We start from the raw sequence: 26,290 nt of genomic DNA, 5'->3' as shown, positions 1-26,290 counted from the left end.
CCGGGGGACATGTTGGCCGGGTTTAGGAGTTCCTCAAAGTGCTCTTTCCACCGCCCGACGATGTCCCCAGTCCGGGTCAGCAGTTCCGCCCCCCTGCTGAGAACAGCCTGGGGTAGACCCTGCTTTCCCTTCCTGAGCCGTTGGAAGGTTTGCCAGAACTTCCTTGAGGCCAACCGAAAGTCCTTCTCCATGGCCTCCCCGAACTCCTCCCATGCCCAAGTTTTAGCCTCCGCGACCATCGCAGCTGCAGCCCTTCTGGCCCGCCGGTACCCGTCAGCTGCTTCAGGAGACCCCTGGGCCAGCCAGTCCCGAAAGGCCTCCTTCTTCAGTTTGACGGCTTCCCTCACCCTCGGTGTCCACCACCGGGTTCTCGGGTTGCCGCCACGACAGGCACCGATGACCTTCCAGCCCCGAGCAGCCGCGTCCACAATAGAGGCTTTGAACAAGGTCCACTCAGATTCCATGTCCCCAGCCTCCCTCTGGATTTGTGAGAAGTTCTTCCGGAGGTGGGAGTTGAAGACCTCCCTGACAGGATCCTCTGCCAGACGTTCCCAGTTCACCCTCACTACACGTTTGGGCTTGCCATGTCTTTCTAGCCGACTCCCCCGCCATCTGATCCAACTCACCACCAGGTGGTGATCAGTTGACAGCTCTGCTCCTCTCTTCACCCGAGTGTCCAAGACATACGGCCGCAGATCAGATGATACGTTTACAAAGTCGATCATTGATCTCCGGCCTAAGGTGTTCTGGTACCAGGTACACTTATGAGCCACCTTATGTTCGAACATGGTGTTCGTTATGGACAAACTGTGGCTAGCACAGAAGTCCAACAACAAAACACGATTCGGGTTCAGATCGGGCAAGCCGTTCCTCCCAATCACGCCCCACCAGGTTTCTCTGTCATTGCCCACGTGAGCTTTGAAGTCTCCCAGGAGAACTATGGAGTCGGCAGGCGGCGCCCTTTCCAGGACCCCTCCCACCGACTCCAAGAAGGCCGGATACTCCGAAATGCTGTTCGGTGCATAAGCACAAACAACAGTCAGAGCCTTACTCCCCACAACCCGTAGGCGCAGGGAGGCGACCCTCTCGTTCCCCGGGGAAAACTCCAACACAGTGGCGCTCAGTCGGGGGCTCGTGAGTATCCCCACTCCCGCCCGGCGCCTCTCACCCTGGGCAACTCCAGAAAAGGACAAAGTCCAACCCTTCTCCAGGAGCTTGGTTCCAGAGCCCATGCTGTGCGTGGAGGTGAGCCCAACTATATCTAGCTGGTACTGCTCCACCTCCTGCACCAGCTCCGGCTCTTTCCCCGCTAGTGAGGTGACGTTCCACGTCCCTAGAGCTAGTCTATGCCGCCGGCGATCGACCCGCCCAGGTCTTCCGCCTGGCCCGCCAGGTTATTTTATATAGCCCAATATCACAAATTACAAATTTGCCTCAGAGGGCTTTACAATCTGTACACAAACGACATCCCTGTCCCAGGACCTCACATCGGATCAGGAAAAACTCCCAAATAATAGAAAAAAACCTTTCACAAGGAAAAAAAGAAGCAATAGATGTCATGTGTACAGAATGAACAGCGTTACAGAGTTACAACACATTCAATGAGTATGACAGAAATGTATGAATAATTAGTACTATGGATGGGCCACGATCCAGACCTCCACAATCCATGAAACAGAAGGTGGTAGAGAGGAGGGCCATGGCAGGAGGCCGGCCCACATGGCAGGAGGCATCAGATGCAGCCAGGTCCAATGGACCTTATGAGACGTGAAGTCACAAAGACTCCGGGGATGAAGCAGAGTTTGTAATGTGCAATGGAGAGATGTAAATTAATCCATAAGGAGAGAGAGAAGAGGTGATAGGAGCTCAGTGTTTCCTAAAACGTCCCCCAGCAGCCTATAAGCCTACAGCAGCATATCTAGGGGCTGGACCAGGGCAAACCTGATTCAGCCCTAACTATAAGCACTATTAAAGAGGAAAGTCTTAAGTCTACTGCCTCCCGGACTGAAAGTGGAAGCTGGTTCCATAAAAGAGGAGCTTGATAACTCTCTGGCTCCCATCCTACTTTTTAGGACTCTAGGAACCACAATTAGCCCCGCATTTAGTGAGCGCAGCTCTCTAGTGGGGCAATATGGTACTACAAGCTACTTAAGATATGATGGTGCATCACAAATTAAGGCTTTGTAGGTGAGGAGAAGAATTTTAAACGTGATTCTTGATTTTACAAGGAGCCAGTGCAGAGCAGCTAATACATGAGTAATGTGATCTCTTTTCTTGTGTTGAATGTTTTTTGGAGTACACGAGCTGCAGCATTCTGGATTAACTGGAGGGACTTAAGAGAGTATTCCTTAAACTAGCAGTGGGCTTATTCTGTGCTGCTTTGCGCTAGAGGTGTGCTTGTCAGCCACGCTACATGTGTTTGCACCTTGAGAATTAGCTGCACATGTGCTCAGCTTCACGAAATATAATATTATGTTAATCACTGATACAACAATAACCTCTGCATTGGTTGTGTGTGTTTTGTAGGAGTTTGCAACCCTGACGAAGGAGCTGAACATATGCCGGGAGCAGCTGCTGGAGAAAGAGGAGGAAATATCGGAGCTGAAAGCTGAAAGAAACAACACCAGGGTATGTGTGTGTCTTTGCATGTGTAAGTGTGTGGTGATGCTAATGAAAACAAACAATGTTTCTAAGTAAGGTGTGTGTGTGTGTGTGTGTGTGTGTGTGTGTGTGTGTGTGTGTGTGTGTGTGTGTGTGTGTGTGTGTGTGTGTGTGTGTGTGTGTGTGTGTGTGTGTGTGTGTGTGTGTGTGTGTGTGTGTGTGTGTGTGTGCTGTAGCTGCTGTTGGAGCACCTGGAGTGTCTGGTGTCTCGTCACGAACGCAGTCTGAGGATGACAGTGGTGAAGAGACAGGCACCCCCACCATCTGGAGTCTCCAGCGAGGTGGAGGTCCTCAAAGCCCTGAAGTCGCTGTTTGAACACCACAAGGCTCTGGATGAAAAGGTGGACACACACATACACACGCGAACACTAACAGAATTATACATGGGAAACAATTGTCTCTTTTGGTGTCTTCAGTACATGGTATTTCCATCAGTCTGGTCATTTTCACCGCAAGTATTTTTCAACAGAATTGCTGTCAAATCAGTTTTGTTCAGCACTTCTTGAGTTTCAGAGTAAAAGTTTGGCATTGACAGATAATAGATAAAAAACAGAAAATGGGAGAAATATGTGTATATAATGTATAACATTTGAAATGAAAAATTATAAAACTGCTGTTTAGTTTTGGTTTCAGTTTCAGTTGAGGTAAATCTTGAATTCTGAGACCTTCTCTATTTACAGATTTAAATAATATCCAGGATTGTGCTTCAACAGAAGTGTGTCCTGGACTGTTTCTGGACTTTGTCTTGATGTGTGTTCTTTGTGTATTTTGTCAGGTACGTGAGAGGCTTCGTGTGGCTCTGGAGAGGGTGGCCACCCTAGAGGTACAGCTAGCAGTTAACACACAAGAGGTGAGGTGTGTGAATGCTTGTGAACGTGACTGTGTGTGTGTGACTGTGTTTACGCGTGCCCTATGTGTGGTTATTGGTAAGGGAAACATCTGTTCAGTCCCTTGCAGCATCTGTTAAAGCCTCCAGTCTGATCTGATATATGCTTCAAGTGTCACGCTGGGTAAAAGGCTCTGTCTTCTCAGCCCTCTGTTCATACACACGTACACACGCACATGTGCATTGCACAAACTCACTTCTGCACTCTTCTCTATAAATATGTCATCATAGACTTCATTCTAAAGTTAAAATTATGTTAAATATTCACAGCAGGCTCAGTTAAAGTAGAATCCCAGTGGGTTATGTAAGATGTGAAGTCAAAGCTTGTTAAGTTGCACTGATCACACATTTTTTTTAAAAGAGGAGCAGAACCGCACTGAAGCGATCCCTCCCTCATCTAATTCATATTTGTAGTAATGTAAAATATGGTAGGGCATACTGGCAGCCTGGAAGCCAGGCTTCACTTTGGGAAGTTGTGTTCTTGGATTCACTGAGGGAACAGAAAAGAGAAAGTTAGCTTATTGTTTGTTTGTTTTTTTCTTACTTTTTAATCTACATTGCAGTTGAACATGGTGAGACAAAGGAAGGATGGTGACTCAATGGAGCGAACAGATGGATCCAAACCTACATGGAAGGTCTTCCTGGCTGTGTGATTGTTTTTCTGCTCTGTGCTTTATGTCCACCGATAGTATTTGTCCATCTGGCTGTCAGTCACTTGTCTTCTTTCTATCTTTCTCCAACACATTAACATAGCTGCTCACGCGCACACATGCACACAAGGTGGCGCTAATTGTAGCATAAATCCTCCTTTATCTTTCTAGTTTATTCTGATAATATTCAAACTCTTGCTCTTTATTCAAGCCTTTTGCTCCATGGTTTGAGGCCAGCCCTGAACCGAGCACACATTATGTAACTGTGTTTCATTCCATCCATAAGGAATATCAAACCTCCCAATACAAAAGAGCCTGTTTGTATTTGGATGGAAAATGTCTTCCTCTTACAGGCCGGCAGCATTGGGGGAGCACCACAAGATCCACTTAACCCACTACTATTTCTTTGGCTTCAGCAAAACAAAAACAAAAAAGGCTAAATGAAATGTCAATGTACAGTCGTTTGATGAAAAGAATAATCAAACTTGATACAATCAATAACTTACCATTAAGAAGGGAAGAGGGCAAGGAGACGACTGTATCAGAGAATAGCCTCAGAGAGAGAGGGAGAAAAGACAATGACAATGTCCTGACAGAGTGTGACACTTACTGCCCCGGGATGCTGCAATAAGAGGATATTTTAATTCAAAATGCCATAACATTATCATGACCACATGTACTTTTTCAGCAAGATAATCATTGTAGGGCCACATTGTACCTGATGTTTGTCAGGGTCTGTGCAGTGCTATTTCCAAAATCCCTGGAAGTAAATCTAATAAGTTTATATAGCTAAACTGGAATCATGCACAATTGCACATATCACCAGGGCTGTTTTATTACACAGCCTCAGACCTTTTAGCCCCGCCCCCCCTTTCTGTGTATGTTTCTATAAGGTACTCACGGACAGGCAAAATTGGAACACGGATGGAGGGGGTTCTACTAACTTTCACTGCCCACTGTGTTGCCTTTCTGGATATGCGTCCCTGTAGGCTTGTTTAATTAAAGCCCTGGAATTAACTACACTTTGAGCTGTGAAGAGAAACATCAAAACAACAACATGGCAGCCTAACCTCACATAGCCCACGCTCCTATGCATAACACCCAACACTTGTATATCTAGGTCATACAACTTTATCAGTTCTGCAACAACTATATATACCCTCTGCCCATAGTGTTCACTATTGTGTGTCTCAGTCCTAAAATACATTTCATGGGAGAATGTGCATATATTGCCATTAATGTTGTGTGTCCAACTTACAGAGACTACCCAACGGCTCCATAGATGCCCACGATGATGGCAGCCGGGTGTCCGAGCTTCAGGAGCTGCTGGATCGGACCAATAAGGAGCTGGCCCAGAGCCGTGAGCACTCTGCCAGTTTCAACGGCCGCATGGCCGACCTCGAGGCAGAGCTCGCAAATGCACGCCGAGAACTGAGCCGCAGCGAGGAACTGTCAATCAAACAACAGCGGGAACAGAGAGAGGTAAGAGTAAACATGTGTTTTGTTCTGGGACGAGCACTGACAATCTTTTTAGGTTCTGGTCTTTTTAAACACGGTTCGATATTAATACATTACTTTTTTTAAATGCAAATTTGTTACTCGTGCTATTTATTAACTTTAACTGACATACTTTTGTGTCATTTCTTTTAATTGAAAAACAGTAAAGTACATACATGTCTTGTATGCTCACTTCAAAAATGCAATATAGTATGAACATTTATATTGATAATGTATCTAAAATGTGGGAATTTGGCCGTACACTGGTTATTGCTTTTGGCCTCACCATGCACATTGCTGAAGACTTGTCGCTAATGTTTTTCCTGTTGTTGTTGTTGTTGTTGTGTCTCTGCATCAACAGAGGGAGGATATGGAGGAGAGGATAACAACGTTAGAGAAACGCTACCTGGCTGCTCAGCGGGAGACCACACACATCCACGACCTCAACGACAAACTGGAGAATGAACTGGCCACAAAGGACTCACTGCACCGACAAGTAATACAACAACACTAGCCATAGAGGGTTCCTGACTGGTATTTAAACAGTGTATGAAAAACAACAAAACGTATCTATCACAAATCAGTTAATTAAGCCTGACATAAGGACTAAATCAATATTTATAAATGTGCTGTATAATTATTCTGCTATGTTCTTCCTTGGATCTTACAATCCTAATGTGTTGTTAATTGACACCAAAAATGGCACATTTGTCTTGATGTAAGGTGAGTTATAGATGCAGTCTAATGTGCTCTCTCTCTTGCAACATTGTAATATTTCATGCCTCTACAATGTCATCTTGAAGAAAAGAAAATTCAGATTTTGTAACTATTACAGCTTTATTGTAAAGTGTGACAATGTATGTAAGGTATTAAATAATGTTATAGTTAGTGTGTGAGCATGCAATAGGAACATCATCAAGCTTCATGGGAACTCAGGGTCAATCTCTGTCCAGCTCCACATGGGGAATACCAGAAACATCCTCCGTGTGTGTGTGTGTGTGTGTGTGTGTGTGTGTGTGTGTGTGTGTGTGTGTGTGTGTGTGTGTGTGTGTGTGTGTGTGTGTGTGTGTGTGTGTGTGTGTGTGTGTGTGTGTGTGTGTGTGTGTGTGTGTGTGTGTGTGTGTGTGTGTGTGTGTGTGTGTGTGTGTGTGTGTGTGTGTGTGTGTGTGTGTGTGTGTGTGTGTGTGTGTGTGTGTGTGTGTGTCAGAGCGAGGAGAAGGTGCGCCAGCTGCAGGAGATGCTGGAGATGGCAGAGCAGAGGCTGGCTCAGACCATAAGGAAGGCTGAGACACTTCCAGAGGTAGAGGCTGAACTGGCACAGAGAGTAGCGGCACTTTCCAAGGTAACACCCACACACGTTTTAAAAAGATTTGTAGTGGAAAGCCGTCTCATTGCAGCCACTAATGCTGATAAAACATGATGGCTCACAGATATCTGTACTCATTTTGCACAGGATGCACAATATTGATTCAGTGTAAAACTCTTCATTGCCAAATATTTGAACTTGTTTTGTTTAGTTTTTCACAGGTTGCACTTTATTGTTATTATCTTGAAAGGATATTCAATGCGAAACAGGTTATTGCAGCCACAATAAGCTATTTTTTGCCAAATATTAGTTATACTTTGCACAGATAGTTTGCATTGTTCTAACAAAGTGATTGCAAAATCTTTTTTCTCTTGTCTGATGGAGCAATCTGGTTTACTGGAAAGTGATTGCAATTGTATTTATTCTATTATTTGAAAAAGCACAGATGCAGGAGGCAGGAGTCACAAATAGTGATTTAAATAAAATTATATTTGTTGGGGCGGTGGCCGGGGCATGAAATTTTTCTTCCTCTGAAGTGGGGCATGACAGAAAAGTGCTCAGACTGCCTGTCTGTGCTTATGAGCCCAACTACAAGCACACAGACAGTGTTCAGTCACAGACATCACACTGACTTGAGTCACATGAATTCTGATGGCATTGTGTTCGGACACAGAGTTGAACTGCACTTACATTAGTTACACTGAATGAGCATGTTGTCAGTATTGTATTGTAGCTTCAGTTGATAAATACAACAGTTAATATTGGGAGTTCATCCAGCCTGCTCATTGCAAATGTGTTTTTTCTTATAATAATAATAAGATAATAATAATTAACTTTTTATGTTTCACTGAAATTAAGTCATTTAGTGTGTTCTTGGTCACATCAATTTGAAAGCTGGACCAACGTGTTTGCTTTAATTCAATTACAATTGGGCCAAATAAAAAGCCTCAAGTTGTAAGTACTATCTGGACAGTCTTTTTCTCTCAACGCCTCAAAAAGTAGATCTTGCCTGTCACCAAGGCAGAGGTCAGGGATCTTGGGCTTACAAAGGTTGATGACCACTGAGATAAACAATAAACACTGTTACAGAGGCAGTTGTACTTACATGTGTGAGTGTCTCCCCCTGCAGGCTGAAGAGCGCCATGGCAATGTGGAGGAGCGGCTTAGACAGCTGGAGTCACAACTGGAGGAGAAGAACCAAGAGCTAGGAAGGGTGTGTGAGCATATGTGTGTTAGTGTGTGTGCACCAGCCCTGCAGGATTTGTCTGACCTCTCACCTCTGTGTGTGTGTGTGTGTGTGTGTGTGTGTGTGTGTGTGTGTGTGTGTGTGTGTGTGTGTGTGTGTGTGTGTGTGTGTGTGTGTGTGTGTGTGTGTGTGTGTGTGTGTGTGTGTGTGTGTGTGGGCTGATGCTTCACATTAGTTGGACGCCTTGACTCATGACTGTGCTCCCTCATGCATACACATACAAACACACAGGAGACGCACATATGAGGAGCCCTCCATTTTCCCGGTGCATTGTTGCATGAATTTGGAACAAATCCACATATCTTGCTGCAACACAAAATGATTGGCTGCTATATTTAGACTCTGAATAATTCAAGCAATGATAATTCTTCTCTCTCTCTCTCATGACTATATTTAGTTAATAGAGCTGTCTGAGGATGCAAATTTGTGTTTGTGTGTGTCTGTGTTCATTCATTTCCATGAAATTACCATAAAATACATATTTAAGCACAGCACTTCCCATTTAAGAGAAGGCGTTTAACCGTTTTTCATCGTCATGTAAATGTCTATAATTAAATCACTCTGGCTGTGAGATCCATTGTTGGCCAAGAAAACCTATATCTGGCAGCTGGTGATCTTGGGCTCAATACACACTTCATCTTTTAATCCGAACAGAGATGCTTGATTAGCAGCATAAATATACCCAAATGGTGTCTGGGTCAAAAGAGAAAATTTGATGATGTCATTCCCACTCATCTGGTTTTCTCTCTGCTCATCAGGCTCGTCAGAGAGAGAAAATGAATGAAGAGCACAACAAGCGTTTGTCAGACACCGTGGATCGTCTGCTCACTGAGTCCAATGAAAGACTGCAGCTCCATTTGAAGGAACGCATGGCTGCCCTGGAGGACAAGGCAAGGCCTGTGTACATGCATTCATTTGAGCAGCAGCTCATACTTCTGTTGTTATTGCCTAACAGATCAAAATAATTAACTATAGCACAGGCTATACACAATGTTTTGACATTGTTTCGTGATTTCTTTTGTCCAGAACTCCCTCATTCAGGACCTTGAGAACTGCCAGAAACAGCTTGAAGAATTCCACCACACCAGGGTCACTGAAAACTGCAATTATCTCCTCACTTCCAACTTATATGCCCCATATCAGCAGAATATTTACTCAAGTGCTGGCCTCCAGTTGAAAAGGCTATCAGTTTTGTTTACAAATAAATGAACATTATAACCTGAACAGAAAGAAAATCACGCAAATAACAGACATTTTGCCATAATAAATCTTTCAAACCACCAGAGCACTCCTGTGCTGTCAGTAACATCCAATCACAACGTGCATCATTGGTGACGAAAGCCCTCCTTGCATGCCACTGTAGTTGCAGGCTGGTAGGTATGGGGTCAGATCAGCCTCAATAATTACAAATGCACACACGAAAATTCACAAATGCGCACAGAACAATTCACAAATATATTCAATTTATAAATTAGACTCACAAATGCACACAGAACGATTCACAAATACATTCCAATGCACACATAAATAAATTGTGTGCATTTGTAAATCGAATATATTTGTGAATTGTTCTGTGCGCATTTTTGAATCTTTGTGTTTGCATTTGTGAGTCTCTCTGTGTGCATTTGCAATTATTGACACTGATCTGACCCCATACGTAGGTAGCTAGCAGGTGTCCAGACAACCAAAACTAGTTCATTGTGTCAAGTTTACATAAAGTACATAATGAGACTAATGGCTCAAGAAAATGTCCAGCATCCGGGCCCTTAGCTTCCTGAAAATCGGGGCCACTGAACAATATAGTTGATTACCCCTGCTCTAAGTGCATTTTACTGATAATATTAATGTACACTTTCTTAAGACACATTTGAAATGCAGGACTTTCACTCTATACATTTACTTTTAATGGAGTAGTCTTAAGGAACAGCGTTGCTACTTTTACAAGCAATCTGAATGCATTGCACATAATGCCTTTCTCTCCCTCAGGAACGGCTGATTGGAGAGATTGAGAAGTTGAGAAATGAGATTGACCATTTGAAACGTCGCAGTGGGGCGTTTGGAGATGGAACTCACCCTCGGTACACACAGACATACAGCACACCTCCTCCACACATGCTCTCTCCACACCCTCTAACATAGTCCAATATGCATTATTGATGACAGACTGTTACATGTGTCTCTCAGGTCACACCTGGGCAGCTCCAGTGACCTTCGCTTCTCTGTGGTGGAGGGCCAAGATGGCCACTACAGCACAACTGTGATTAGGCGGGCACATAAGGGCAGAATGTCAACGCTACGAGATGACCCAAACAAGGTGTTAATGATGACTTTATCAGGCCAAAACAACCCCAGATCCTCACACACACAACCAGCGGGATGGGCAACTTACAGATCACAAGATCATGTGTCAACTGTTCTTCTAACCACATACAGCTCTTGATCAGTGCTTTTATCCAAGTTGATGTCTGCTTTGCTAACAAGTGTCAGTGCTTGGCTCCCTAACTTTTCATTCTCTACTAACCTCTGTCTCTCTTTCACCTGCTGCCATGGATATGCTGTCTGATGTAAGTTACCTGTTCATTAATTTCCTCTCTCAACTGGCCACATACTTCCACAAGTGTCATATTGTATTTTTGTACATGTAATCAGAATGAATCCATATAGCACATTCTTCAGGTACATTTCTTCATGATCAATGTATGTTTTATTTAACATGTTTACTCCTTCAACAAGTGTTAAAGCTTGTGTTTTATTGTGTCCAGGTGTGCGCTGTGTTTGAACAGGACTACCCGTCTCTGCGTGGAAGCGTCAGCCACCTCCTCGGCAGCGACATCGAGGCAGAGTCAGACCTGGATGATGACGTTAGCTCGACCCTTCTTTCCCCCAGCGGCCAATCTGACGCTCAGACTCTCGCTCTAATGCTGCAGGAGCAACTCGATGCTATCAATGAAGAGATAAGGTGACAAAGCCCATGCACATTAGATTACAACACATGACAGTTTCTTTTTTTACATTTTATTTATTTTTGTCTTTTCACCACAGATAGAAGATACAGAAATGAAAAACATGTAAAAAATAACAACAACAAGTAAAGAAGGGGGTCTGGTTTGCTCTGTCCTCTCAAAAACTTGATAAATCCTGATAACAATTCAAGCATTCTTTTCTTGTGTTATCGTTGACGTGTAAACACTGTCCATTTCGCCAACTTCTCACGACACTGCTCCTCTTGAGTTCTTATTCTGTGAGTTAACACTTCCATATCATGTATATCAGTCACAATTTTCAACCATCCATCTTGTGATGGTGGTTCTATCGTGTTCCATCTCTTTTTGGTTTCATGATCCCCATAGGGAAAGTTGGTCCGTGCAGCAGCGAGGACTACTGGCTACAGATAAAAAGAGAACAAAGTGTTCAAGATAATAGAACAAATAATTACAAGAAAAGTGACGTTTTGAAGATACAACAGCAACATAAAGGTGCTGCTGCTTCATGTTAATCAATGCATGAAGGCCTGTGGCCAGACAAAATGTAATACATCTGATATTGGCATTAAATACAAAGATGATGACATGTAGACTCCTCCTATGAATCGCCACCTTAACGTGGTGGGGGAGTTTGAGTGGCTCAGTGATCCTGGGAGCTATGTTGTCCGGGGCATCAGCCCCTGGTAGGGTCTCCCAAGGCAAACAGGTCTCGGGGGAGAGCCCAGACTAAGAGCGGTTCAAAAAAACCCTGATGAATAGCAGCCCACGGTCTGAAGCTACCTTGCCCGGACAAGGGAAGCCGGGGCACCCTCCCGGAGCCAGACCCAGGAGGGGAGCTCGTCAGCGAGCGTCTGGTGGCCGGGCTTTCGCCCATGGGGCCCGGTCGGGCTCAGCCCGAAAAAACAGCATGGAGCAGCAGTCACCCTGTGGACCCACCACCCGCAGGGAGAATTATCGGGGTCGGGTGCTATGTAGACCGGGCGGCGGGCCAGGCGGGAGACCTGGGCGGGTCGATCGCCTGCGGCATAGACTAGCTCTAGGGACGTGGAACATCACCTCACTAGCGGGGAAAGAGCCGGAGCTGGTGCAGGAGGTGAAGCGGTACCAGCTAGATATAGTTGGGCTCACCTCCACGCACAGCATGGGCTTTGGAACCAAGCTCCTGGAGAAGGGTTGGACTTTGTCCTTTTCTGGAGTTGCCCAGGGTGAGAGGCGCCGGGCGGGAGTGGGGATACTCACGAGCCCCCGGCTGAGCGCCATTGTGTTGGAGTTTTCCCCGGGGAACGAGAGGGTCGCCTCCCTGCGCCTACGGGTTGCGGGGAGTAAGGCTCTGACTGTTGTTTGTGCTTATGCACCGAACAGCATTTCGGAGTATCCGGCCTTCTTGGAGTCGGTGGGAGGGGTCCTGGAAAGGGCGCCGCCTGCCGACTCCATAGTTCTCCTGGGAGACTTCAACACTCACGTGGGCAATGACAGAGAAACCTGGTGGGGCGTGATTGGGAGGAAAGGCTTGCCCGATCTGAACCTGAATGATGTTTTTTTGTTGGACTTCTGTGCTAGCCACAGTGTGTCCATAACAAACACCATGTTCGAACATAAGGTGGCTCATAAGTGTACCTGGTACCAGAACACCTTAGGCCGGAGATCAATGATCGACTTTGTAATCGTATCATCTGATCTGCGGCCGTATGTCTTGGACACTAGGGTGAAGAGAGGAGCAGAGCTGTCAACTGATCACCACCTGGTGGTGAGTTAGATCTGATGGCGGGGGAGTCGACTAGAAAGACATGGCAAGCCCAAACGTGTAGTGAGGGTGAACTGGGAACGTCTGGCAGAGGATCCTGTCCGGGAGGTCTTCAACTCCCACCTCCGGAAGAACTTCTCACAAATCCCGAGGGAGACTGGGGACATGGAATCTGAGTGGACCTTGTTCAAAGCCTCTATTGTGGACGCGGCTGCTCGGGGCTGTGGCCGGAAGGTCATCGGTGCCTGTCGTGGCGGCAACCCAAGAACCCGGTGGTGGACACCGAGGGTGAGGGAAGCCGTCAAACTGAAGAAGGAGGCCTTTTGGGCCTGGCTGCCCCAGGTGTCTCCTGAAGCAGCTGACGGGTACCGGCGGGCCAGAAGGGCTGCAGCTGCGATGGTCGCGGAGGCTAAAACTCGGGCATGGGAGGAGTTCGGGGAGGCCATGGAGAAGGACTTTCGGTTGGCCTCAAGGAAGTTCTGGCAAACCTTCCAACGGCTCAGGAAGGGAAAGCAGGGTCTACCCCAGGCTGTTCTCAGCAGGGGGGGCGGAACTGCTGACCCGGACTGGGGACATCGTCGGGCGGTGGAAAGAGCACTTTGAGGAACTCCTAAACCCGGCCAACATGTCCCCCGGAGAGGGGGCAGCGCCGGAAGACTTTGTGGTGGTTTCACCCATATCCCTGGCAGAGATCGCTAAGGTAGTCAAAAAGCTCCTTGGTGGCAAGGTGCCAGGGGTAGATGAGATCCGCCCTGAGATGCTGAAAGCGCTGGACATTGTTGGGCTGTCTTGGTTGACACGCCTTTTCAGTGTCGCATGGGGGTCGGGAACAGTGCCCATGGAGTGGCAGACCGGGGTGGTGGTTCCCATCTTCAAGAAGGGGGACCGGAGAGTGTGCTCGAACTATCGTGGTATCACACTGCTCAGCCTCCAGGGGAAAAGCTTATGCTCCTGGAAAGGAGGCTCCAACCGCTTGTCGAACCTCAGATTCAAGACGAACAGTGCGGATTCCATCCCAGTCGTGGAACAGTGGACCAGCTCTTTACCCTCGCAAGATTACTGGAGGGGTCCTGGGAGTTTGCCCAACCAGTTTACATGTGCTTTGTAGACCTGGAGAAGGCTTTCGACCGGGTCCCTCGTGGGTTTTTGTGGGGGGTGCTGCGGGAGTATGGGGTGCCGGAACCGTTGGCACTGGCCATCCGGTCTTTGTACGCCTGCGGTAGGAGCTGTGTTCGTATCCTTGGTAGTAAGTCAGACACGTTCCCAGTGGGTTTTGGCCTCCGCCAGGGCTGCCCTTTATCACCGGTCCTGTTCGTGACCTTCACGGACAGGATAACTAGGCGCAGCTAGGGGGCGGAGAGGATCCGGTTCGGGAGTCTCGGGATCGCCTCTCTGCTGTTCGCGAATGATGTGGTCCTGTTTGCCTCCTCGGACCGTGACCTCCAGCATTCACTGGGGCGTTTTGCAGCCGAGTGCGAAGCGGCAGGGATGAGAGTTAGCACCTGCAGATCTGAGGCCATGGTGTTCTGCCGGAAACCAGCGGATTGCTCCCTCCAGGTGGGGACAAACTGCCTACCCCAAGCGAAGGAGTTCAAGTATCTCGGGGTCTTGTTCACGAGTGAGGGTACCGCGACCCGACCCCGGATAAGCGGGTGATAATGGATGGATGGATGACATGTAGACTCTTTCTTCTTCAGTTCTGTTTCCCCCTTGAAGAGGACACTGTTTATTGCAGTTTACAGTAAACAAGGTCAGAATATGCTCCTGGGGAGATGCAAAATAGATGCAGAGTATGTTGCAGGGGAGCCAGAGTCTCTTGAAGAAATACATTTAAAAAAATGTCCGTACTACAATTAATATTTTTTACAAGGCATTTATTGTTAAGATCATTTGTAAATAGTAAATACATGATTATTATAAATAAGAAATAAAATACGTCAAATTAGTGGAACAAATGAGTTTCAAACTAATTGATTTTATTGTGACCTTTTATTTATATATATAATAATTTCTATTTTCTAAGTATTCAGAATGTGTTATGTTATTTGTTGTTAATCATTAATTGATTGGTTCTATGCTCCACAAAAACAATATGTATGTGTTTGTGCAGGATGATCCAGGTGGAAAGAGAGTCAGCAGACCTCCGCTCTGACGAGATTGAGTCTCGCGTGAACAGCGGTAGCATGGACGGACTCAACGTGACGCTTCGACCCCGGGCACTGCCCACCTCCGCCACTGCTCAGTCCCTGGCATCATCCTCTTCCCCCCCCACCAGTGGTCACTCCACACCTAAACACCACTCACGCAACGCCAGCCACCATCTAGGCATCATGACTCTGGTCAGAGAGCACAAACGCTCCATATTTTGTTCAGCCGTATGCTCATTGTAAAAAGCTGTAACTGTTTGTTGTTTTGTTTGATAGCCAAGCGACTTGAGGAAACACCGCAGGAAAGTAGCAGTAAGTTTGCTAACACAACTAAATCTGTTCTGTTTTTCCCCGACTGATTTTTGTGACTGAGCCAAGTTACTTTTGTGACTCTTATAGTCTCCAGTGGAAGTGGACAAAGCTACTATCAAGTGTGAAACATCGCCTCCCTCGTCTCCCCGCAGTTTACGGCTAGAAACCAATTTTGCGCAGTTCACAGGCAGTCTAGAGGATGGCCGAGGGTAAACACACACACACACACACACACAGAGGTAGCACAGTATGATAAATCAGCATCAGTTCAGACCTATGTCAGATTGTTTAACGGTTCTAAAGATTGGAGCAGCTGGATTTAGATCAGAATCTTTCTCTGTGCTTCACACACACAAAAACTGTTTTTTACCTTGCTTTTTCATAGTTGACAATAATGAGATAATGGGTTTAAACATAATTTGCTGTTTGCAGCAAGCAGAAGAAAGGAATCAAGTCATCTATTGGCCGATTGTTTGGGAAGAAGGAGAAGGGTCGATTGGAGCAGACTGTAGCCAGAGATGGACAGCCTCTACCGGCCTTAACAGGTACACTGTAGACTAAATATCAGTTGATGCGGACAATGTGAAATGGTGTGTGATTTACAGAGATACAAATCAACACTGTTTTGCTGTTTTCCAGACTTTGAGATGGGCATCGGTGACACGATGACTCTGGGAAAACTGGGTACACAGGCTGAGAGGGACCGCAGGATGAAGAAAAAGTAAAAGCATACTTTCTGTGTCTGAATTTGTGTTTCTTTTTTTCTCTCATTCTTGTTATTTTAATTTGTTAACGAAGTCTTCTCTCTGATAATCCTCACTTCTCTTTTTCTGTACACTTTTAATTTGCTTGTTAGACACGAGCTTTTGGAAGACGCTAGAAAGAGAGGCCTGCCATTTGCCAATTGGGACGGCCCAACTGTTGTCTCGTGGCTAGAGGTACTCCCCTAGTTTAACAACCAACCATGAATTAATTTCAGAAAACCTCCCTCTATCTATCTTGAATATCTTGATGACTCTCACCAGCTGTGGGTGGGTATGCCAGCGTGGTACGTGGCAGCCTGTCGTGCCAATGTGAAAAGCGGTGCCATCATGTCAGCTCTGTCTGACACAGAGATTCAGAGGGAGATTGGCATCAGCAACCCTTTGCACCGACTCAAACTCCGCTTGGCCATCCAGGAGATGGTGTCCCTCACCAGTCCATCTGCACCACTTACCTCCAGAACGGTAAAATAAATACACCTGAAACACATGTGCATACAAAAGCATACAAAAGCAGCAAATAAATAAATGACCATATGCACATAAACAAAGATGGGATCCAGGATGTAAATATTAATATGAACACATTACCCTACACATACACACTCAGAATCTCCTGCACTGTTAGACTTAACCTTCACTCTGCACCCTAGGTTGATGACTCCTCACTCTTTGATTTGTTTGGACCACAGTACTGGGTTGTTCTTTTCCACTGCCATTAATTGCATGGGGCTCTGTGAGAAAACAACACATCAAATAGTGCCACATATAGCTACAAGCTACCTGCCTGAAATACACCACCTCCCTGGACATCACATAACACAATGTTTGTGTCTGTGTGCCTGTGTATGATTGTCTGTGTGTGCACGGGGGTTGTGTGTGTGTGAAAAAATACACAAGTGCATTCTTGGGTGTGTTTGTGTGGGTGTATGCGTGCTTTGGTATGCATGTGTGTGTTTTCGTCCTCTGCGCAGTCCTCCGGAAATGTGTGGGTGACTCATGAAGAGATGGAGAACCTGGCTTCCTCCACTAAAGCGGTCAGTACCATCTGGGTACTCCCCTCCCCCCCATCCACCACTCACACTGTCCCCACCTTGTCACACATATGTCCCTCGGAAGACCCTTTCAAATACATCAAACACTAACGCATGTTTGCGCTCATGCTGGTATTTGTATGTGTGTGTCAGATTTATAACCTGTGAAAGTTCAGTCATTAATGTTGGAGATTTGTGCGTGCGTGCGTGCGTGCGTGCGTGCGTGCGTGCGTGCGTGCGTGCGTGCGTGCGTGCGTGCGTGCGTGCGTGCGTGCGTGCGTGCGTGCGTGCGTGCGTGCGTGCGTGTGTGTTTCTGAATATGCCATATGTGTAGTTGTTCCCTGTCTATCTGACCTTGTATATTGTCTCTGTCATGCTGCCACTCAGGAGAATGAGGAGGGCAGCTGGGCACAGGTGAGGTTGCTTACATCTTTGTCTGTGATTTATGACGCTGCATCTTGATCTGTGTTTTTTTATTATACTTCATTTGGGTATTGCTTTAAGAATTAAAGGTAGTTACAACCTGTAACCTGTTACAACATCAGACAGATTTTGATCAATTTTTGATAGAATAATTTAGTATTTCATTTTAGTTCCATAATTGTATGGTGAAATTGTTTTATTTTGAATAAACAAACTAAGTAAACATCTGTCTGCACACACTGAAACCGAGCCCATGCTCTTCCCTAACGGGTTCACTCATACATGTATTTGAATAATAGAGGGAAGCCAATTCATTGTCAATAACATGCACAGTAATTGGGAAAGTGAACACAGAGGCAGAGTAGAGGAGACACAGTATATTTGGAACCAAAACATGTTGCCTTGTCTTGGAAAACACAGGTAATAAAAGTAAGAATGGCCCAATAAGTAATGACTTATAAATAACTGGGCCATGGACCTGGAACATGAAATGTAATGTAATTAGCAACACTTGTGTAGTGTATCTGAACACTTGTGTTTATTAATGTATATGCCACCAATTTGAGAATAATTTTATATTAATTTTAATTTAGTTTTACAAAATGGCAGATTTTCCATGTACACGTACAGTATATCATTTAGAAACAAAGAGCAGGTTCTCTCTCTTTTTCTGTTGCACAAATTAGTAAAATGATGTACTCCTCTCCATGTAGACGCTGGCGTATGGTGATATGAATCATGAATGGATAGGGAACGAGTGGCTGCCCAGCCTCGGCCTGCCTCAGTACCGCTCATACTTCATGGAGTGTCTGGTGGACGCACGCATGCTGGACCACCTGACCAAGAAGGACCTGAGGAGCCACCTCAAGATGGTGGACAGCTTCCATAGGTCTGTAGCTATTAGCTATCAGCAATCAACTTAACTGCTGTTTGATCAGCCTCCCCGGATAACTGGAAACACAGCAATGGAGATGAGAAGCCTGATGATTATGTGCTTTTCTATGTGTGTGTGTGTGTGTGTGTGTGTGTGTGTGTGTGTGTGTGTGTGTGTGTGTGTGTGTGTGTGTGTGTGTGTGTGTGTGTGTGTGTGTGTGTGTGTGTGTGTGTGTGTGTGTGTGTGTGTGTGTGTGTGTGTGTGTGTGTGTGTGTGTGTGTGTGTGTGTGTGTGTGTGTGTGCGCGCGCGCGTGTAACAGGGCTAGTCTGCAGTATGGGATTATGTGCTTGAAGAGACTCAATTATGACAGGAAAGACCTGGAGCGCCGGAGAGAGGACAGCCAACACGAAATGAAAGGTACACTTTACACACACCCTGATACACACACAGTGACAAACACACACACATACATACACAGTCTCATCAGGCCAGAGTACCACCTTGTGGTTTTACTTGATATTGTCAATTTGGCCTAAGCGTTGAAACAGCTGCCCCTTGGACTGTCAGAATGCCAGCTGAACAGGCCTACAATCTTATGATCCAAGGCTCCACATACCAAGAGTAGTCCCAAACACACACACACACTTCAATCTAGCCAGCCCTCTCGCCCTTTTGACCTTGAGTTCTGCACGTGAACTTGACTCAGCTGTCATGGGAAATCAGAGTCCTGCGCTGTTTACACACACACACACTCACACCGCCTGTTCCAACTTGGAAAGCTGTTTGACAGCTGTTTAGAATGAACAAAGAGAGTGTGCCAACGAGTTGACACCATGAACATTATCTCTTTACCTCTCTATCGCTTCCTAGCTCTTTTACGCTAAATCAAGTTGCTCTTATTTGCTGGTAATGACGTGTGCTGACACGCTATAATATATGACAATATATAATATATAATATTTGACCTTGAACCTGAGCCACTTTCTTTTACATTAGATGTGTTGGTGTGGACCAATGAGCAGGTTATCCACTGGGTCCTGTCCATTGGTTTGAGGGAGTATAGCAGCAACCTGCTGGAAAGCGGCGTCCACGGAGCGCTCATCTCTCTGGACGAGACCTTCGACTACAGCAGCCTCGCGCTCATCCTGCAGATCCCTATGCAGAACACACAGGTGGTTAAAGAGGAAAACACAACTGTATGCAAGGATTCTCTTCATTGGTGGAATGAGCTCCCCATTGACATCAGGACAGCAGAAAGTCTCTACATCTTCCGTCGCAAACTAAAAAATCTTTTTCGACTATACCTTGAATAGGGAAGGTAGCGCCATAGTAGCACTTTGGTAGCACTTAAATGGCTCTTACTTGCTTGATTCAATTCAATTCAGGTTATTTTATATAGCCCAATATCACAAATTACAAATTTGCCTCAGAGGGCTTTACAATCTGTACACATACGACATCCCTGTCCCAGGACCTCACATCGAATCAGGAAAAAACTCCCCAAAAATAACCTTTGACAGGGAAAAAAGGGAAGAAACCTTCAGGAGAGCAACAGAGGAGGATCCCTCTCCCCGGATGGACAGAAGCAATAGATGTCATGTGTACAGAATGAACAGCATTTACAAAGTTACATAAACACATTACAAGAATATGACAATGTATGAATAGAACTCCAATCCATGAAACAGAAGGAGGTAGAGAGGAGGGGGGGCGGGGCATCAGCAGGGCCAACGCAGGAGGCCGGCTCACCAGGCATCAGACACCTCCAGGTCCAATGGACCCTATGAGATGTGAAGTCACAACGACTCCGGGGAGGAAGCAGAGTTAATAAGGTGCAATGTAGAGATGTAAATTCATCCATAAGGAGAGAGAGAAGATGAGATAGGTGCTTGATTTTGAAATCATCACCAAAGTGATATTTAAGTAGGCACTTTGCTTCCTCGTAACTAGTTGTGGCGCTCATGTGAAAGCAGCTTTCAACTAGTTATTTTGGCTGTCCAACAGTATACTGCTCCAGGAAGTACAGTCGATCCTCGTTACTGTTGGTTTTGTCCTCGATGTTGTGCTTAAAAGCCTTCATGAATGGCCTGAAAGTGAGAGGATCTCCCTCCGTCAAACACATTTGAGCACATCCCTTCTTGGGAGTTTAGATTCTTTCTGTTGGCTCGTGTAAATTCATCCATAAGTAGAGAGAGAAGAGGAGATAGGTGCTCAGTGTATCCTAAAACATCCCCCAGCAGCCTATAAGCCTATAGCAGCATATCAAGGGGCTCGACCAGGGCAAACCTGATTCAGCCCTAACTATAAGCACTATCAAACAGGAAAGTCTTAAGTCTATTCTTGAATGAGGTGACTGTGTCTGCCTCCCGGACTGAAAGTGGAAGCTGGTTCCATAAAAGAGGAGCTTGATAACTGAAGGCTCTTGCTCCCATCTTACTTTTTAGGACTCTAGGAACCACAAGTAGCCCCGCATTTAGTGAGCGCAGCTCTCTAGTGGGGCAATATGGTACTACAAGCTCCTTAAGATATGATGGTGCATCACCAATCAAGGCTTTGTAGGTGAGGAGAAGAATTTTAAATGTGATTCTTGATTTTACAGGGAGCCAGTGCAGAGCAGCTAATACAGGAGTCATGTGATCTCTTTTCTTAGTTTTTGTGAGTACACGAGCTGCAGCATTCTGGATCAACTGGAGGGATTTAAGAGACTTATTAGAGCAGCCTGATAATAAGGAGTTGCAGTAATCTAGTCTGGAAGTAACAAACGTGTGAACCAGCTTTTCTGCATCTTTTTGAGACAAGATGTGCCTGATTTTTTAAATGTTACGTAGATGAAAAAATGCAATCCTTGAGATTTGCTTAACGTGGGAGTTAAAGGACAAGTCTCGGTCAAAAATAACGCCTAGATTCTTTACAGTGCTGTTGGATGCCAGGGAAATGCCATCTACAGAAACCACATCACCAGATAATTGATCTCTGAGGTGTTCAGGGCCCAGTAAAATAACTTCAGTTTTGTCTGAGTTTAACATCAGGAAGTTGCAGGTCATCCATGTTTTTATGTCTTTAAGACATTCTTGAATTTTAGCGAGCTGGTTGGTCTCCTCTGGTTTGATCGATAGATATAATTGAGTATCGTCTGCATAGCAATGAAAGTTTATGCAGTGTTTCCTGATAATATTGCCCAAAGGAAGCATATATAAGGTAAATAAAATTGGTCCAAGCACAGAACCTTGTGGAACTCCGTGATTAACGTTGGTGGTCATTGAGGCTTCATCGTTTACAAATACAAATTGAGATCGATCTGATAAATAGGATTTAAACCAACTTAGTGCGGTACCTGAAATGCCAATCGACTGATCCAGTCTCTGTAATAGGATGTCATGATCAATGGTGTCGAACGCAGCACTAAGGTCTAATAATACCAGTACGGAGATGAGTCCTTTATCTGATGCAATTAGGAGGTAATTTGTAATTTTCACCAGTGCTGTCTCTGTGCTGTGGTGTTTTCTAAATCCTGACTATTCTGATGTAGGAAGTCGCACAACTGATTTGCGACTACTTTCTCAAGGATCTTAGAGAGGAAGGGAAGGTTAGAGATTGGTCTGTAGTTAGCCAACACCTCTGGATTAAGAGTGGGCTTTTTCAGGAGAGGTTTAATTACAGCTACTTTGAAGGAATGTGGTACATGCCCTATTAGCAAAGACACATTAACAATATCCAGCAGATAGGTGGCAATTAAAGGCAACACATCTTTAAGCAGCCTCGTTGGGATGGGGTCTAAGAGACAGGTAGACGGTTTAGAAGTAGAAACCGTTGAGGACAATAGAAACCGTTGAGGACAATTGATTCTTGTTGTTCTGAGTTTGGACTCATTGTTTAATGCACTTATTGTAAGTCGCTTTGGATAAAAGCGTCAGCTAAATGACATGTAATGTAATGTAATGTAATGTAACTGATGTGTAAAAAATATCAAGTGTTGTATGATCAGGTTTTTAAGAGACGTTTGGTTCGTTCCCAGCACCACATGACAGGCCATTTGGCCTTTCCTCAAACAGTCCTTCTTCCAAAACTCACAGTTGTTTTATGAGATTAGTTGATTTACTTTTTTGCGACTCTGCTTTGTGTGCCGTCAGCATTTCCTTATACTGCAGGCCACATGCTGCCAACATTTACTTGTGCCTCAGATTCTGTATCAGTTGTTCTCCAACAAAATCCTTTTCTCACTCAGAATTCACTTGATAGTATTTCCCAGTCACAGGCTTCGGAACAGATTACAAAATCTGTTCCGAGAGGCGTGCAATAATAAAACATTATTTTGTTTACCTGTTGACAGGTGAACAAAATAATGACAATAACTCCTGATTGTTAAAGGTATTTTAAGAGCTTTTGATGACATTTTACCATCAGCTCTTGTTCATTTCCAGATTTTTTAACACACAGGTTTACACCTGAGCTCACAGAGGTTGTGTGTGCTTTTTTGCAGGCCCGGCAGGTCATGGAGAGGGAGTTCAACAACATATTAGCCCTTGGGACCGACCGCCAACTAGAGGAGGTGACCATTCAAGCTGCTGCTTTGATCAAATACATATCAAAACTAATAATAATAATTAGAAAAGGGCCGAAGTCTGAGCGGTTTTCTCATCCCGTCCCAGCAGAGTGGGGATGACAAGTCTTTTCGGAGATCTCCATCGTGGCGCAAAAGGTTTCGGGCACGCGAGGGAGGGGTGGGCCTCGGCATGATGGCGGGCTCCATGGAAACGCTGCCTGCCGGTTTCCGCATGCCCTCCATGATGCCGCCCTCTGTGAGTTTGATGTCCAAGAAGCAGCTCCAGCCTGAAGGTATGTTACAACACTAACTCCTCTCGCCCATGTATTTTTGTGTGTGTTTCTATGTGCCTCTCTCTGCTCATCCTGACTGACTAACACACATGTTATGTATTCTTTGTCCTGCTGTGCCTAAACCCCTCTGTGTCGTGTCCGCTCAAGCTCCTCCCCCGGCGACCCCGAGACTCGATCCCTCAACCGTGCGGACCTATTCATGCTAACATCTCTCTGCTTACTAACGGAAGCGCTAATGCTAACAGGTAAGCGAACAAATCACGAGCTGAAACTGCTGAACTGACAAGCGCCTTTAACCAGCATTGCCCAGCTGTGTGGCATGAGGTAGGAATGTGGTACTGACTTTACAGCACCAGGCGAATGTACCTGTATATCTGTCAGATTTGAAAAGCCAGTGTGTTTTATTATCTTCTTCTTGGAATCATTAATTTTACACAGCAGCATTGTGTACAGCCATAATGATATGATTGTACAGGATATAGTTCTGCTAAATGTCTGTATACGATAATACTGAATAATCGCTCATCCCTTTAATTTGAAGATGTGTATTTTTTCCACCAATTTCATTCAGACATCTGCTTGTACTTTACACTTTAAAGCACAAAGTATTTCTCTTACATCCCTTCTGAAGTTCCTCACAATTTTTTCTCTCTTCCAGTGCATTCTCATTACCTATACGGACACATGCTTGCGGCCTTTTGAGAGTGATATGCCAAATCTGGAGACGAAGTCCTTGGTGCCAATGGAGAGGGGTCTTCCCCCCTTTTGTTGCCCGGCCTCACCTCCCATCTTTCACCTCTCACATCTCTTTCGGACACGTGCAATACAGAGGCCAACTCTGACCTTTGAACTCTTGAGAGTGCTCATTGGCTGCGCTTGGAGACTCATCCCTGTTTCTCCCGGTTTACCCCAGTGCTCCCAGTAGCCTTGTTGTTGTGGTGTTGTGCTCCTGCTCTCCTGGTCTCAGCTGTGGGTTCTTGTCTGGTTCTAATCTCTCAACATGGCCAAGTCCAAACCGATCTTCCAGTGTCATCACATCCTCAGCAAAACAAAAGTCAGTTGGTGTAAAAAAAAGAAGATTTATAGGGATGGTGAGACGTTGTTGATTTGGATTTGGGAATGATGAATACTTGTATAAATGGCAGATCCCACTGAACATTGCCCCTCTGCAAGGTATTACTCATTTATCGTCTCTGTACATAAAATGGATGATTTATGTTTTTTATATATATTGGAAATATATATGGAAAATAATATAATATCATTGCTGTATGAAACCCAATGCCCTGTATTGATAGTGACTGTTCTCTCTTTCTCTTTCTTTCTCTTTCTCTCTCTGTGTCGGACCTTTGTGTGTCTTTTACTGTATGCTGTAAGTGTGTGAATCGATAGTGAGAGGGTCTCACTAAGGAAGGGGTGTGTTTCTACAAGGACTCATCACAGGTTCATGGGTCCAATTTCAGACTTCTCTCTTTGCCTCTTCTCCAGTTCATTCCTTTTCCCTCCTCCTTTTTTTTGACACTATGTAGCTGTTACCTCTCCTCTTTTCGCCTCTCTCGCCTTCAGTATGACACTATGTAGCTTAGAATAGAGAGAATCCTTTAATTATGTGTGTGTGTGTGTGTGTGTGTGTGTGCGTGTGTGTGTGTGTGTGTGTGTGTGCGCGCGTGCAAGAGATGTGTGGAGAAATTGTGTGGGAAAGGCCGACCCCAGCCGTGTGACCATGACTTTTCTCTGTGGACGGGTAGTGTGAACACTGTAGCTCCTCTCTGTTGAATCCTTACTTTCTCTCAAATCAAACTGTAAACTGCTGCTCAACATCAGCCAATGATAAACACGAAAACTGCTCAATTTGACGGACTCTTCTAATCGTGTCCTGTCACCTCCCATTTAGTTGCCATGGAGACTTGCCAGCGAGCAGTAAGTGCTCTTGGCTGACCAACCCCTCATCCAATGAGAACACAGTATATGAACCAGTAAAGTGCTGGATGGGTGTTTTTTTTTTATTTTAGAGTTTTTTTAAAAGGTGTCTAAAAGGTGTAATGTGCTATGTGGCAGCTATGAGTACTGTGTCTTTATTCCAGGTGTGAAACAATGCTGACAAATCAAGATTTTATTATTTGGCTATTTAAAAAAAGTGAATTGTATTTATGACACTATATAGACATGAGTAAAGCTGTTTTTTAAAGATTGTGGATGATGTTTTCTTTTTTTAGGTTATCGTAGTCAAAGTATCTCATTAAGGACGATGACAAACACTGTATTGAATATGGTCTTTATTGAAGATTTGGACAGAAAATATCACTTTTCAAAACATCTACAAATACACAACCATCTTATAAAAGTCAAAAATAAGTTAGCAAAAAATAAAAAATAAAATGGCAAAACCACTCTGTATAAAAGGGAACGTACAGTATTTACATCACTAGCATTCATAACCAGTTTAAATTAAGCAGATCTTGGTCAAAACTGCAATGGTACATATTGGCCCCACAAATGAACACACACAAAGATCAAGGGATAAGGGAAAGGTTTCAAAAAGAGGAAAACTTAAATTAAGTAAGATGAAAACGAGGCTTTATCATTCCTTTGTGTCTCTATCAGACAGAAGGCAAACCAAACAGATCCATTCTAGTAACTATGTGTTGGGTTCATGCAGTAACGTCCTTGAATCTCTAGTTAGACTAAGCTCCTGTGGCTCTGACAGACAGGTCTGGACCAAGGATAAGGCAGGAAATAAAGGGAATAAGGCCTCATTGTGAACAGAAGGAATTCAGTTTGGCTAGCAGACCCATTGATCAGCAGTTACAATTCAAATACTTAAAAAACATTTTAGCATAAGACACTCACATCAGTGGAGCTGAAAAATAAATTAAATTGGACCGGTTATCAACCTGCTTTGCCAATTGTTATTTTCGTTTTTGTCTG

The 26,290-nt window shown here is 44.9% G+C and overlaps 1 protein-coding gene across 4 annotated transcripts in view; it reads left to right on the top strand.

Moving 5' to 3' along the window:
* Positions 1–24,524, top strand: part of ppfia4 (PTPRF interacting protein alpha 4) — a 66,403-nt gene extending 41,879 nt beyond the window's left edge. The window contains exons 3-31 of one of the 4 annotated variants that reach the window (XM_034532174.1): positions 2,527–2,628; positions 2,838–3,002; positions 3,437–3,511; positions 4,111–4,182; positions 5,458–5,679; positions 6,056–6,190; positions 6,902–7,036; positions 8,130–8,213; positions 9,005–9,136; positions 9,273–9,335; positions 10,233–10,324; positions 10,431–10,560; positions 11,009–11,205; positions 15,085–15,313; positions 15,398–15,433; positions 15,521–15,642; positions 15,866–15,978; positions 16,073–16,154; positions 16,290–16,371; positions 16,459–16,659; positions 17,169–17,231; positions 17,616–17,642; positions 18,365–18,540; positions 18,846–18,943; positions 19,523–19,698; positions 23,007–23,075; positions 23,176–23,362; positions 23,510–23,607; positions 24,021–24,524. In XM_034532174.1, the coding sequence (XP_034388065.1) occupies positions 2,527–2,628; positions 2,838–3,002; positions 3,437–3,511; positions 4,111–4,182; positions 5,458–5,679; positions 6,056–6,190; positions 6,902–7,036; positions 8,130–8,213; positions 9,005–9,136; positions 9,273–9,335; positions 10,233–10,324; positions 10,431–10,560; positions 11,009–11,205; positions 15,085–15,313; positions 15,398–15,433; positions 15,521–15,642; positions 15,866–15,978; positions 16,073–16,154; positions 16,290–16,371; positions 16,459–16,659; positions 17,169–17,231; positions 17,616–17,642; positions 18,365–18,540; positions 18,846–18,943; positions 19,523–19,698; positions 23,007–23,075; positions 23,176–23,362; positions 23,510–23,568 (3,324 nt within the window). In that variant the 3' untranslated portion in view covers positions 23,569–23,607; positions 24,021–24,524. The remainder of the gene's footprint in view (positions 1–2,526; positions 2,629–2,837; positions 3,003–3,436; positions 3,512–4,110; positions 4,183–5,457; positions 5,680–6,055; positions 6,191–6,901; positions 7,037–8,129; positions 8,214–9,004; positions 9,137–9,272; positions 9,336–10,232; positions 10,325–10,430; positions 10,561–11,008; positions 11,206–15,084; positions 15,314–15,397; positions 15,434–15,520; positions 15,643–15,865; positions 15,979–16,072; positions 16,155–16,289; positions 16,372–16,458; positions 16,660–17,168; positions 17,232–17,615; positions 17,643–18,364; positions 18,541–18,845; positions 18,944–19,522; positions 19,699–23,006; positions 23,076–23,175; positions 23,363–23,509; positions 23,608–24,020) is intronic. The other 3 variants (XM_034532175.1, XM_034532176.1, XM_034532177.1) reach the window with 3 other exon arrangements.
* Positions 24,525–26,290: the final 1,766 nt, after the last annotated feature.

The sequence above is a fragment of the Cyclopterus lumpus genome, chromosome 5 (assembly GCF_009769545.1).
Source record: "Cyclopterus lumpus isolate fCycLum1 chromosome 5, fCycLum1.pri, whole genome shotgun sequence".
Classification (NCBI taxonomy): Eukaryota; Metazoa; Chordata; class Actinopteri; order Perciformes; family Cyclopteridae; genus Cyclopterus; species Cyclopterus lumpus.
The sequence above is the reverse complement of the archived record's forward strand: the minus strand, read 5'-3'. Positions and strand labels throughout refer to the sequence as shown.